At 39.6% G+C, this 15,578-nt stretch overlaps 1 protein-coding gene across 1 annotated transcript in view; it reads right to left on the bottom strand.

The window, feature by feature from the left end:
• Window positions 1-1,114: 1,114 nt before the first annotated feature.
• The window catches only part of nisch (nischarin), a 69,192-nt gene continuing 54,728 nt past the window's right edge, over window positions 1,115-15,578 (bottom strand). The window contains 6 exon segments of the mRNA XM_038812583.1: window positions 1,115-2,096; window positions 3,391-3,552; window positions 4,815-4,946; window positions 7,652-7,802; window positions 11,825-11,928; window positions 11,931-12,007. Coding sequence (XP_038668511.1) covers window positions 1,465-2,096; window positions 3,391-3,552; window positions 4,815-4,946; window positions 7,652-7,802; window positions 11,825-11,928; window positions 11,931-12,007 — 1,258 coding nt within the window. The 3' untranslated portion in view covers window positions 1,115-1,464.

A 15,578-nucleotide genomic window follows, 5' to 3' on the forward strand; every position in this document is an offset into this window, starting at 1 on the left:
GTTTGTTTTGTTATTATTACTACTGTTTTATTATGAAAAATTCTGCAAAACCTTAATAAAAATACTTTTTTTTTAAAAAACCTAATCCTAAATTAATCTCAATTTAAATCCAATAGAGGCATTTTTAACCTCCACTATGTAACTCATCTTAAATGCTAATACAACTCACCCAAAACTGTCATGCAGAATATGAGAATATGAGAAATTTCAAAATCAACTCCTGGACATTGACTGGTGGGATACCAGCATGGCTCCTTCAGGAGGTAAAGGGGAAGAGGTGAAGATTTGTCCCATGCTGAACCAACACAAATTGATTTGTTGTTAAAATAATCATCCTGTAGCTTCCACTTATTTCTTTTTTAAATGAATAACTCGAACTGTTAAAAGACATTTTCCAGAAGGTCCAAATGAAGGAACATGGGAATGGTTTGTAAAGATAATCTGAAATCTGAATAAGATTACTAATTTATTCTTTTTACATAGCACGTGATTAAATTCTGGACAGTGTGTGCAGCAAGGGGGCATGTTCCTGGCCATGACTAATGCCATTTCAGATTAATTTGTTAGGAGGCATCAGAGAAAGGATTCTGGCATAATTTGGCAAAAGATTTTCCAGTTTAAGATAGCAGCCAATTATTACTTAGAATCTTTTGGCAGACAAGTTACTACCATGAACTCCCATAACATTACACGTCATCAAAGCTTCAGTGCATGTTGTCAAAGCTTCAGTACACTATGTTCAGCAAGGAAGCCCTCATTTACGGAATTTGAAAAGTGACAAAACAATTTTATATGCCACATGAATTCATTTACACATTGCAAAAGTATGTTTTGGGTTGTTGGAAAGAAATTGTTATTTCCCTGTTTTTACCATTGCCAAGTAGTTTTTAAACCCTCTGCCACAGACAGTTCAGCAGCCCCCTTCTATACCTTAGCCAGTTCCATCTTTGACTGGACACAATCAGACAAATTTATAACTTAACTGCCAATGACCCAATTTTCACTTCCCTGACAAAATAGAAAATCTGCACCTTATCTACTCAACAGTACTACGTAACAGTGCTCCATACTGCAGCTTTATCCAGAAGAAAACCATTCATTAAATATTTCCAAAGTTTCAAAAAAAATCCAAGACCAACTTTATTTCAAATTAATTATAGCAGCATGCAAAAGAAAGTTGTCTATTAGATAAACATTGCACTTCATATTTCAAAAACATACAAGCTTAACAGTGACCTTTATGTTCAGTTTATATTGCACAAAAGCAAGATACATCAGTGTGTATAAGTAAACTTTGTTTATGCTGAATTTGTAAAAAATATATTTTAAAAGCCCTAGACATCAAATAAACTGGTCTGACTCCCATGGTATTTACAATCCCCAAGAGTGCTGTACAAATAACTGCTCATCATCAGTACAACTTAGTTTTACAGTTTATTGGTCATACTTGACATGAACAAAATGTTAACCTGTAAGTTCAAGTGGTAGTTCTCTACTGCAGAGCAGCTCCCACTGTCTAGCAAGCAATGCAATCAGCTTCTCACGGCTTTCAGGGCTGGCTACAAAGAGACACCACTGAACTTCACTGCTGTCATTGCAGTGGTATTTTCTACTGGCAGAAGAGGCATTAAGTGGATGTTCAAAATGGTCAAGCATCATGTCACTCAAGAGGTCACGGTTCTGCACATCATCAAACACAAATGTGATGGCCTGTGGGTAAGTCTGATAACCCATGAGTACACGATCTAGATCCCGAATCCTCCTGGCATCAGTTAATTTGTATTTGTCCCTCTGTGGAGGCTCCTTTGCAAATTCTGGTAATGGATAACTGACATAATCTTCTTCAAATAGAAGCATGTCGTAGCTAGTCAAAATTAAAGTTTTAGGCTGTAGAGAACTTTTGCTAGCATGCGAAGAGGTTTCCAGAGACTTTACTTGAAATGCCAGGACATACAAAAGTATGTTGGATGTCTGGAGATTATTTGGTTCCTGTATGTTCTCTGCTACAATAAAAGTCAAGTCACCAACTTCTTCTTCACTCGGATAAATGAATTTCACTCTACTGGAGTGGATAATTTCATAATTTTCCATTTGACCTGTTCAAAAAAATTTCACAAGTTACAAAATAGCCCTTGCATATTAATACTTTTTTTAAATTAAGTAAAGCATAAACCAACATATTTAGTTTTACAAGGAGGGAGAATCACTAATATAGTCGGCAAATAGTAGGTGGCATGGTGGCACAGTGGTTAGCACTGCTGCCTCACGGCACTGAGGACCTGGGTTCGATCCCAGCGCCGGGTCACTGTCAATGTGGAGTTTGCATATTCTCCCCGTGTCTGACCCCCACAATCCAAAATGTGCAGGCTAGATAGATTAGCCACACTAAATTGCCCCTTAATTGGAAAAAAAAATGAATTAGGTACTCCACATTTATAACAAAAAAATAGTCGGCAAATAGCAGGCCCGCGAATTAAGTATGACTATCATCTCTGTTTTCATTAAACTATTTTTTTGTTGTGACTACATGCTAGTTACTCTGTTAAAAGGAGTTAAATATGAAAATAATGCTATGGACTTAAAGCAGGATTTAAAGAAAAGGAATGAGTCATGTTGATGTGAAGCAAATGTAGCAAATTGGAGCAGAACATGTGAAATTACAGTATATATCAATTTCTAATCATTGATGCCTTGAGTAGATTAAACGCACATTCCTAGCAGTTTGTTATGGACAACATTGATGAAGTAGGTTGGTCAAAAGACATTTGGGACTTGGAAAGGCTATGAGGGGCTACTAATCGTACGCCACGAGGGCTGAGGGGCTACTAATCTTAAAAACCAATCTAAATCAGTCAGTCACAAAGTCCTTTTTTGTGCACAGTTGTTCAAATTGATGGTCAGTCCATTAAATTAATAAACAGAATTTAATAAAATATTTAACCCCAAAATATATTGAGGATTATGTTTAATAGTGGGAACCTACTGAACAATTATCTTCAGGTGTTTGTATTAAATACAAGTCACATAGTCAGTCTTTATCAGTACCAATGACATGCACTAAAACTGGCAAGATAGAGCAATCAAAAAAGTTGCATCAAGAGTGTCATACAGTTTGACGGTTTTGATAATGAGCATAAACATGCTTTTCACAGGCCATATTACTGTGGCAGCTCATTTGATGTTCAGGCTACACATCCGTGATGTTAATGTCACAGATTTCTTCTTTCTATATACCATATAACATTCTAGAAATAAACACGAGAAAAATAAACCTACAGCTTCTATTCTCCAAATCACTAATGTGGAGTCAGGTAAGGCATAGCTACGAACATCAATTAAACCGCTTCAAAAAGTAGACTGCCTAAAGCTATATAGTCCCGTCTACGTTACCTGTGCTTTTCTTTCCGAACTCTGTATAGAAATCTAGTTCGACTGGCTCTGGTGAAGGTGTCCGTTCCAACAAAGATAAAACAGCCATTAACTGCTGCACAAAGGTATGCGTGGTATAGCTGTCCCTGGTCAGGCAAGCAACTGTTTGTTCAGCAGATGGGCCTAGACCAAAAGTTAAAAATTCATAATAAAGCAATATTTTTTTCTGGAATTTGTTAAACCTTGGAGAAAACTGCAGTTTACCTAAATATTTAAGAATATATTTTGTCCTCATTTTAAAGAACATTTTATCCAATAAATATTTTAATAGTAAAAATTCTTAACTTGCTAGCTAACATCTACAATAATTCTTGTGATGACAAAGTACAAGTACAATTATGAATTATCTCAGTGACAGTGCTGATCTTTGAAAATTCACAAATTCTTCACATGGACTGAGCTTGATAGATTTTTCATGGCGGACGATTTTGTGGGCCTACACCCAAGCAGAACTTAACAATAAAGTGCATTAATCGAGGACCCAATCTGTTCTACAAAAACCATAAACCAAGAACAGTTACAAATAACTTCCATATCATCACACGCTGCAGTCCTTAGAAATTCTGCAGTGACAAGTCACAAGCCTTAAGAGTGAAGAGGAGAGTGACCAAGGATGTGAGGCCCATTATGTTGAAGACCAGAGAAACTGGAATTATTTTCCTTAAAGCAAAGGACATTAATGAAGAGATTTAATTTTTGGTGTTCAAAATGATGAGGGGTTTTGATAGTAAATATGGAGAAACTGCTTACACTAACAGGAGCGTCATTTATCAGAGTACACAAGATTTAAGATAACTGGCAAAATAGCCAGGAGGAAGAGGTGTTTTTTGATCTGGAATGCACTGCCTGAAAGAATGAAGTGGTGGGAACAGATTCAATAGTATAGTTTCAAAAGTGTAGTTTCAAAAGTGTAGTTTCAAAAGTGTAGTTTCAAAAGTATAGTTTCAAAAGTATAGTTTCAAAAGTATAGTTTCAAAAGTATAGTTTCTTGATACTGGGGAAAGAGAAACTGTGCGGGGAACTCTGATAGCTCTTTCAAAGAGCTGGCACAGACACAATGGGCTGAATGGCCCCCTTCTGTGGTGTAGGTCTGCAAGATAAAGGAAAATTAATTTGTACTGCAGGAATTTCTATCTTCAGTCAAAAGACTGGACTGCAGTTGCAAAGCAAACTTCTAATTCTTACCACAACTGTACATCAAGTATTAAAACACCAAGAATACATACAGACATCGGCGTTAGCAATTCACCATGGCCAAAATGTCAATACATTTCATAAAAATACAATTGAAGTTTACGGTTATAAAAAATGGAACATAAAAGTTAGATACTTTCTAGATGCTTGCAAAATTATGAGCTACCAAGAGAAAATGAGATTTGACTCACCAGTGATGCGAAAATACTGATCGAAAAGGCCCACATGCACAGACTGCAGATCATTTAATTTTAGGACAAAGCAGAAGGACAGCAGCAGACTGGTCTGTTCACGGTCAAAAGACAGCTGCTCATTCCAACATCCTAATTAAATTTATGAAAACAGATCATTTAATGTTACTGTGAACTTAATATATTGGAAATATTTTAAGTTATTAATCAATGCTTCCAGAGAACTGTTCAAAAAGCAATATTGAAACTTGAATTCAAATCGGTGCAACATTCAGAATGAACTAGTTTACATGACCAACCGCATTATGTCGTGGCAACTTGCGAAGTATCCACTTTCAGCTGAAGTTTGGACACATACATCCAGGATGCTTCATTTTCTAACGAAGATAAAGGTGCTGATTTTGTGGACACCTCGCCGCCAACAGAATTACAGAATGATTACAATACAGAAGGAGGCCCATCAAGTCTGGGGTGGGACGCCAAACGAGCAATCTACCCAATGCCATTTCCCAACCTTCTCCCTGCACATTCTTCCTTTTCAGATAATCTAATTTCCTCCTAAATGCCTGAATTGAACTTGCATCTACCACACTCTTAGGCAGTGCATTCCAGATCCCAAATATTCATTGCATGAAATAGTGTTTCATTACCTTAAATCTGAGCTCTCTTTTTCTTGATCCTTCCATCAATAGGAAGTTTTTCCCCTATCTATTCTTCCAAGACGCCCTCATGATTTTGTATTTCTATTAATTCTCCTCTCAACACTTCTCCAAGGAAAACTGTCCCATTCTCTACCCAGGTAACAGAAGTTCCTCATCCCTGGAACCATTTGTGAATCTTTTCTACAATCTTTTTAGAAAAGGTAGGATGGCATTAAAGTGTGCCGCCCAGACCCTAACACTTCAATTGAGGGGGAACTGATGTTTTATACAGTTTAACATAACCTCTTTGTATTTGCTCCTATTAATAAAAGTCAAGGATATTGTATGCTTTATTAACCACTCACTCAACCTGTTTGGCCACAGTAGATCTGTTTTAGAATTTACCCGTTATTTAATATTGTGTCTCCACATTCTTCCCACTAAAATAAATCCCTTGTCGAGCCCCCGAAATCGGGGGTATGGATTAGTGGCGTGGCCGGGTTTCTCAGGTTTGAGAAGATCAAGTTTGTCTTGAGAGGATCGATGCTAGGGTTCACCCAGACGCGGCAGCCGTTTATCGACTTCTTTGGGGACAATTAAGCTGTCAGAAGATACAAAAAAAAGGGAGGGAGGTGGGGGGATGGTTGAGGCGGGCTTAGTAAGTGGGGGAGTGGGACTGGGGAACTGTGTATGTAAGGCAAGTTGGCTGGGTGTGGTTGTTAGTTGGGTAGGTGTTACTTACTTTGTTGTTTTCCTCTTGAAATTGTTAAAAATTTATAAATGCCTTAATAACATGTCTTTTTTTTTAAATCCCTTGTCCATCCATTGCATCATCCTATGTCCAAAAATTCAACATTATACCCCTCACTGTTTACAATTCTTCTAAATTTTGTACAACCTTTAAATTTTGAAATCATGTCCAATGCACCAAGGTCTAAGTCATTAATATATATCAGGAAGAGCAAGGGTCTTAAAAACCAAATTCTTGGAACTCCACTATAAACCTTCCTCCCGTCCCAAAAACATTGTGAAAAATCAAGAGGTGAAAGGAATTAAAACAATCACCATCATCAGGGAAAATGTAGTGGGAAAATTCTTACACATGAAGGCGGACAGGTTCCCAGGACCTTCTGGCCTGCAACATAAGGTCTTAAAAGAAGTGGCTGCAGAGATAAGACAGACATTGGCTACAATCTAGCAAAATGTCTTAGATTCCAGAAGGGTTGCAGTAAATTAGTGAATAGAAAACATAACACTTTAATTCAAGAAAGGAAGGTGACAAAAAGCAGGAAAGAGAGAAATTGCTATAATCCATCCCCATACTAGCCTCCCCGAACAGGCGCCGGAATGTGGCGACTAGGGGCTTTTCACAGTAACTTCACTGAAGCCTACTTGTGACAATAAGCGATTTTCATTTCATTTAATTTCAAGGAGATCGTAGGATACTTAGAAAATCGTCATTTTCAGAATTCAGCAATCTGGGTAATTTGGAAAAGTCAGTATGCAGTAAGTGATTAAACAGGCAAATAATATGTTGGCATGTATTGCAAGGGGAATGGAATATGAAAGCAGAAAAGTTTTACTGCAGTGGACAACGCCCTGGTGAGACCACATCTGGAATACTTTGTGCAGTTTTGTTATCCATATATTGTACACAAGGTTGCCACTGTTTGTCGGTGGTGGAAGAATGGTAGAGCAATTTCCATTGCTTCTGCCATTCTTTCAAGTCAATGTATTTCAGATTTCCCTTAATCCAAGTTAAATGAGCAAAGTGGTCCCAACCTTTGTTTTCTTAAAATAAATTTAGATTACCCAATTCTTTTTTTCCCAATTAAGGGATAATTTAGCATAGCCAATTCGCCTACCCTGCACATCTGTTGGGTTGTGGGGTGAGACCCACGTAGACACGGGGAGAATGTGCAAACTGCACATGGGACAGTGACCCTGGGCCGGGATCGAACCAGGGTCCTCAGCACTGTGAGGCAGCAGTGCCAACCACTGCATCGTGCCGCCATAAGGTCCCACCCTTTGTGATTAGCGTTGTATGTAACTGCTCATTATAATAGTGAGGATCTTACTAAGTAATGTTCCAAATACTAAATGCAACTTGATTTGCAGAAAAACCTAGAAATTGAAGATGATTGTTACTATACACGGCAAACAACAGTTAAGTAAACATAAACCAATTATCCCTACCAGTTTGATCAGCAAGCTGAACAATAGCATCATCTAGCACAAAATATAGTGCTTTGGTTGAGAGCATTATGCACGCAGTCACTTCAAGCTCAGAACATTTGTAAAATATGACTGAAGACCAAGTTAAATGCTTTAACTCCTCATTCTCAACCTGTAAAAGTACAATTGAAGAAAATTGATAAAACGGAGTGAATAAACAGAGTACCTAAAAGGTGAACAAAAATGCTCATCCATTTTGCTTAAGCCATCAGTAACGAAGCTTTGAAAATTCATCCTAGAATAAGCTGGCTCTTATTTGAATAGCAATTGAAAAAGGGAATTGCCCACCACTACACAAATGTTCCAGATTCAACTTTGATGCAGATCAACAATAATCTCCAAAATTCTCCTTACTATCAAATGGCCTATTACTTAATATGAAGGCTGATTGAATAACTTAGTTCAAATTCAAAAATGAGCAACATTTATAAAAATGATCTCAAGCAAAAATATCACGGTTTTTAAAGTTATGTAAACAGTTAAGGTGTGCAAGGATAAACATAAACAAAATATATTTAAAAGTTCCTCAGTGCAGGACCAACATATTCATTGATTAAATATGAATATTCAACATATTGATTAGTATGCAAAACATCAATTGCGGGCCATGGTCCAGATCAATTGACTCCACACAAACCATTTCTAGTTAACCAGAAAGTCACTTAGAGCAGAATAAAAAATTGACAATCTGAATAGCAAGATAAGGAGCATCAAGAGAAAACAATATAAAACAGGGGGACCAGCAAGCAATGTAAAATCATGTACACTCACAGAAGCTCATTCTAAAAATATAACCATGTATTTGAGAAAAGCAACTCGTGCATTAAAATGAATGATGAGTTGAATAAATAATTCCACCACAATGGAACTGAAAATTTACTTTGCAGACAAAATAGCAAGATAAACAATTCCGAGCACATCCATTTGGCAAGCAATAATTAAAGCACAATTAAAAATGAGATAGTTGAGGTACATTCCCATTAGGAGGAAAGACAAGTCAAACAAATCAGAGGTCCCTGGATGAAAAAGATTGAGTGTAAGATGAAGAAAAGTGCTGTGCATGACAGATGTCAGATTGATAATACAACTAAAAACCAGGCTGAATAAAGTAAGCTCATGGGGCAAGTGAAAAAGAAAATGCGGACAAAGACTAGATAATAAAAGATTGGTGGCAAATAAATCGTAAAAGGGTAGTAGGAAAAGGAACCAAAAAGGGAATCCACGCATGGAGACAGTGCTCTTGGCTGAGGTACTAAATGAGTACTTTGCATCTATCTTTTAAAGGAGGCCGCTGAAGTCATAGCGAAACAGGAGCTACTGGATGAGCTAAAAATTAATAGAGTGGAAATATTCAAACGGCTGGCTGCACTTAAGTAGATAAGTGACCAGGACGGGATGGAATGAAGGAAGGGTGGAAATTGTGGAGGCACTAGATGTATTTGTTGAATATTTCTCAGATATAGAGGTGGTGCCAAAGGATTGGAGAATTGTAAAATTTACAGCCCTGTTCAAATAAGGATAAGCCCATCAACAACAGGTCGGTCAGTTTATTCTCTGTTGGTAAAGATTGCAGAAATGATAATTCTGGATAAAATTAACAGTCATCTGTACAGTTGCAGACTAATTAAGGAAAGCCAGCATGGATTTGTTAACGGCAAATTTTGTCTAACTAAGATGATTAAGGTTTTCTGATGAAGTATCAGAGGAGAATTGAGGGTAATACAGTTGATGCTGCAGCCAATGGAATTTCCAAAAGACCAAGTACCACATAAGAGGCTTGCCAGCTAAGATGAAGCCCACCAAATAAAAGGGACAGTAGCATATTGAATATGAAGATGGTTGAATGACACAAAACAGCAGTGAAGAATAGTTGCTTTTCAGACTGGCAGAAAGTGGGATTTCTAGGCCTCAGTAGTGTTGCCAACCCTCCCAAAGTGGCCAGGTGTCTGTCGAAATTAGCCGCAATCACCAGGGCCAAACAAAGCATTCCAGGAGGTCAGCTCACAGCTACAGTAGCCAGGATCAGCAGCTAGTCAATCACAGCCTTTGCTCAGGTATCACCTGATCCTACAGAAGACCAGGACTAATTGCTAGCTAATCACAGCTCATGCTCGGGTACGAGCTGACCTTTCCTTATGTCAGGAACAGCTACCAGTTATTCACACCCTGCATTCAGGTACCAGCATCAGAAATCTATTCCAATTCCCATTGAAAAGCCTGTATATTGGCGGAGGTTACCAGATGGAACTATCAAAACTGCCTAGACCATATGATCATTGCTCCAATCAGTTGAGGTGATGTCCATTGGGCTGCAGAGTTGGAGGAAAGAGCATTGGGCTGGATGCTGGTATACTGATTGATTAGTATTATTAGTGATGACCGGGCAGACTGTGATGGGTGCAGATTTCTGTCCGCCAAGAGCAACTGGCAGGGGAAGGAACTGTTTAGACTCAGTAGCAGAATTTAGTGAAGACAGGTTCATTCTCCCTCACTCTGTCATTCTGAATCAGTAGTGACAGTTGACAGAAACAGCCTGTGACTGGGGACCAGAATTGACAACCTAGGGGCCGGTACTGTGAGCACAGGTATTCACGATGTATATCGTGAAGGCGGCATAGTGGGTTCAATTGCGGCCTTGGGTCACTGTCTAGTGTGGAATTTGTAGGTTCTCCCAGTGTCTGCGTGGATTTCCTCCGGGTGCTCAGGTTTCCTCCCACAGTCACAAGGTGTGCGTGCTTGGTCGATTGGCAATGTGAAATTGCCCCTTTAGTCTAGGAATGGGCAGGTTAGGTTATGGTGTTATGGGATAGGGCAACGGTAGAATGCTCATTTGAAGGGTCAGTGGGCTGAATGACCTCCTTCTGCACTGTAGGGATTCGACGATATCAATGGCCTAGTTTGGAGGGACAGGCAGAATTTCAAAATGTAAAACAAACAGTATAATTCTAAAGTGGGCGAAAGAACAGAGATCTGGGGGCATATATGTACAAATTGTTGAAGGTGATAGGTCAGGTTAAGAAAGTAGTCAGAAAAGCATATGGGATCTTGAAATTTATTACAAAGGCATGCAATACAAAAGTAAAGCAGTATGAAGAACCTTTACCAAACACTGGTTCAGATTCAACTACAGTAATGAGTCGAATTCAACGAACTATTCAGATGGATGTGAAGGCTTTAGACAGAGCGCAGAAAAGATTTATAAGGATGGTTCAGGAATGAGGGACTTTGGTTACGTGGATAGATTGGAGGAGTTCAGGTTTTTCTCCTTGGAGAAGAAAATTAGAGGTGAATAGATAAGAGTGTTCAAATTCACGAGGGATCTGCTCAGAGTAGACAGGGAGAAGCCGTTCTCATTGTCAGAACAGTTTTGAGTCAGAGGACACCAATTTAAGGGGAATGGCTATAGAAACAAAGGTAACACAAGGAAACATAGAACATAGAACAGTACAGCACAGAACAGGCCCTTCGGCCCTCGATGTTGTGCCGAGCAATGATCACCCTACTCAAACCCACGTATCCACCCTATACCCGTAACCCAAGAACACCCCCCCTTAACCTTACTTTTTAGGACACTACGGGCAATTTAGCATAGCCAATCCACCTGACCACCATGCTACCGCGCTGCCTCACTTGTTAAGCAGAATCTTGAAAGCAGTGCCTGAGAATTTGGAATCAATTGGCTTTGAAAAAGGAACTGGATAAGCACCTAAGAGAAAAGATTGGTAAAGGACAGGGGAGTGGGACTAACGGAATTGTTCTTGCAGAAAGCTGGCACAGACATGACAGGCTAAATGGAGACAGCACAGGAGGCCTCTCTATGATTTCTAGAAATGGTTCATGATGCAGAATTGAAGAAAACATGTTCAGGTATGGATAAGGCCATTCACAATATACACACAAAGGAACGTCAGTGTCATGGTGATTGCCAAAATGGTTGAACTGGTGGAAATTCTAATGCCTGGAGTTATTTCCTTGTGTGGTCACAGCCCAGCCCCAGGAGTGAACATCAGGATTCCCACAGTATTTCAACAGGTCTGCCACAATCATCATATTTAGTCCAACTGGTCTCATCTCTGGTGATTTTAGCAAAGATAATGTACATAAATATTTGCCCCCACTATGTATAAAGATTACCTCAGCCACACTATTGTGAAAATATTCCACAATAGCTCTTCTTTTCAAACCTGCTAGATGTCGGAGAGATTGGGAAGCAGAAAGGTGAAAAGGACACTGGTTTCTTCAGTTAGTTTCTGCAGCAGTGCCTCTAAAGGATACAGAAGAGAAAGGCTCAGCTCTGATCTGACGTTTGGTTGGCTGCTGTATAAAATCACAAAAGATTAAAACTTACAAAAGGAATAGATATTTCATCAATAGGATTAACCTAATGAAAGTTTTGCGATGAGATAATAAGGGAAAAGCACTTTCTAAACAAAGGTTTAACAATCCATGTGGAATAGAATAAATTTTCCAAGCACTTTGGTTTTCTGTAACTACTTGCTGCCCTGAATTTTCTATCAGCAGACATCGTGGCTTATAAATCAACATTTACAACTTTGAAAAATCCTTCCAAAAACAGGGATAGACTTTTCAGGCAAATATAAAGTGTGAAGCACCAGTGTTGGCCCAGAGGTCCAATTTCTGTTAGTCAGTCACCATGTGCAGTCTGCTCTGTGTGGACATGGCATCTTAGCAACATGGCTCAGTAGACCTGTTTGATCCATGCACCAGCTTAAAATGAGAGTTTAACCCTAAACAAATAACGGAGCTGGAAAATTGAAGACGACTCCTAATACAGGCATAGCCAAAAACAAACTTACTAGATGATAAATTGGGGGGGGGGGGGGGGGGGGTGTGCCTACGACTTATACGCCAAATATAGGCCTAAACTGGCACCTTGGCATCGGGGAAAAATTGAATTGGCCTATGCACTGTGATTTATGGCCGTTGTTTTTTTTATGTAGTGACAGAAGTAATTGTGCTACCATTCTTTCACAAATGGATTCTTTCAGGAAGACCCATGTCTATTTTAAACATAATCCTTGGCTTTGTATCTAGAATACAAAAACAAGGAAACAATTCAAACAGACAAGATCCTGGTAAGTTACAATTGGAATGTGCTGACCTGTCCTGGGGATCCCGTTATGGGAGGATATAAAAGCAATGGGCAAGGCACGGCACTGATGCCTCCGATCTTCACAAGACTGAAGAAGTTATATCTTGATACATTAGACTCGACTCTTCACACCCACTCCACCCCCCACCCACACAGACGAGCTGAGGTGGTTATGGAGTAATCTCAAAGGTCAAGATTATGCAGGGTTCTGCATTAACTTTTTTTCCAGTGGTCAGCAAGGTAGCAACATGTAGGGAAAGTTTCTTTGCCTCGAGAATTGCGTTTCTCTGTCACAAACTGCTCTTGAAGCAGTGATTAAAAGTGGTCTTTAAAAAATTATAGGGAAGGGAATATGATTGGACTTGATGGCTGGAGGGAAAATAGTGGTATAGACTTGATGGGCTAGAGAGGACATTTCTATGTTGCAGTTTTAAATGAAACAATTTTAATTGATTACAGATGCATCTCAGCTTTTCAAGGCAGCTGTGGTCGTTACCATGGAGGACCCAATTAAAATCTTAAATTTCATCATGTACCTTATACGTCAAGTGTTCAAAGTACTGAGCTAAAGAAACATGAATACAGAGATAAAGCAGAAAGTGCTGGGAAAATGCAGCAGGTCTGACAGCATCTACGAAAAGACAGTTAATTTTTCGAGTCTAATATGACTCTCCTCAATCACTCATTATGGAGTTTTTCTCAGCACAGATGCTGCCAAATTTGCCGAGTTTTTCCTGTATTTTATTTTTATTTCAGATCTCCAGTGTCCGCAGTGTTTTGGATTTATGAAAAACAAAATAGCCTTCTGCCGTCAAGAAGGAATTTTAATGCCTAAATATAAGCACCGAGGGAAGCAAGGGAGGAAATTGCTGGTGCCTTGAATGACATCTTTGTATCCTCATTGGCTAAGGTGAGAACCCAGAGGACTGGAGAATAGCTAATGCAGTACCGCTGTTTAAGAAAGGTAGCAGGGATAATCCTGAAAACTATAGGATGGTGAGCCTCATCGGTAGCAGGTAAATAATTGGGAGAGAATTCTCAGGGACAGGATTGCTACCCATTTGGAAACAAACGGACTCATTAGCGATAGACAGCACGATTTTGTGAAGAGGAGGTCATGCCTCACTAACTTGATCGAGTTTTTTGAGGAGGTGACAAAGATGATTGATGAGGGGAGGGCACCAGATGTTGTTTACATGGACTTCAGTAAAGTCTTTGACAAGATGCCTCATGGCAGACTGGTACAAAAGGTCGAGTCACACGGGATCAGAGGCAAGGTGGTAATATGGATACAGAACTGGCTCGGTCACAGAAGGCAAAGAGTAGCAGTAGATGGGTGTTTTTCTGAATGGAAGGCTGGAACTAGTGGTGTTCCACAGGGATCTGTGCTTGGGCCTCTGTTGTTTGTAGTATACATAAATGATTTGGAGGAAAATGTAGCCAGTCTGATTGGCAGGTCCGGGAATGACACCAAGGTTGGTAGAGCGGCAGATAGTGTTGAGAATTGTCAGAAGATACAACAGATAGGTTTGAGACTTGGGCAGAGAAATAGCAAATGGAGTTTAATCCGGACAAATGTGAGGTTATGCATTTTGGTAGGTCTAACAGAGGGGAAATACACTGTAAATGGCAAAACATTTAGGAATATAGAAAGTCAGAGAGATCTGGGCGAGCAGGTCCGCAGATCTTTGAAGGTGGCAACACAAGTGGACAAGGTAGTCAAGAAAGCGTACGGAATGCTTGCCTTCATTGGAAATGGCATTGAGTATAAAAACTTACAAGTCATACTACAGTTGTATAGAACCCTGGTACGGGTGCATTTGGAATATTGCGCACAATTCTAGTCGCCACACTACCAGAAGGATGTGGAGGCTTGGGAGAGGGTGCAGAGGAGGTTTACCAGGATGTTGCCTGGTCTGGAGGGTGTTAGCTAAGTGGAGCAGCTGAATAAACTCGGACTATTTCCATTAGAATGATGGAGGTTGAGGGGTGACCTGATAGAGATCTACAAGATTATGAGGGGCATGGATAGAGTGGATGGGCAGGCACTCTTCCCCAGGGTGGAGGGGCCAGTCACCAGGGGGCATAGGTTTAAGGTCCATGGGGCAAAGTTTAGAGATGTGCGAGGCAGGTTTTTTTACGCAGTAGGTGGTGAGTGCCTGGAACGTGTTGCAAGGGCAGGTTGTGGAAGCAGATACATTAACAGCGTTCAAAAGCCATTTTGACAAACACATGGTTAGGATGGGTATAGAAGGATGCGGCACAAGGAAGTGCTGAGGGCTTTGGCAAAGCTTGGTATCATGACCGGTACAGGCTTTAAGGGCCGAAGGGCCTGTTCCTGTGCTGTACTGTTCTTTGTTTAACCTGATACACACAGGTTTCTCCATGTTATACATTTTAAAGAAATTATTACATGTGTTAAGCATCACCTTTCTGAATAAAAGGGCAACACTGAATCCAATAGTTTTGGATTCATTATAATGTTAATTTTGTTATTATATGATCAACTGGACTTCAGAAGCTGCTATGAAATACATTCTACTCATCATGTGCTGGATCATGTGCTGGATCAATAACCAGAAACAGATCATTCCAGGTTTTTTTATTTTAAAACTGCTAGCAACAAGTCGCATAGACTTGTAAAAGTTTCAATATCAATTGAAGAGTTCAAGCTTTGTGCAAAAGTACTATGTTTACATTAGTTTTTATACAGGAAACCAACCATACACAGTTTGAAGAGTACCCAGCAGGCACTGATATCAAGACTCTGGTTCA

The sequence above is a fragment of the Scyliorhinus canicula genome, chromosome 11, assembly GCF_902713615.1.
Source record: "Scyliorhinus canicula chromosome 11, sScyCan1.1, whole genome shotgun sequence".
Lineage (NCBI taxonomy): Eukaryota > Metazoa > Chordata > Chondrichthyes > Carcharhiniformes > Scyliorhinidae > Scyliorhinus > Scyliorhinus canicula.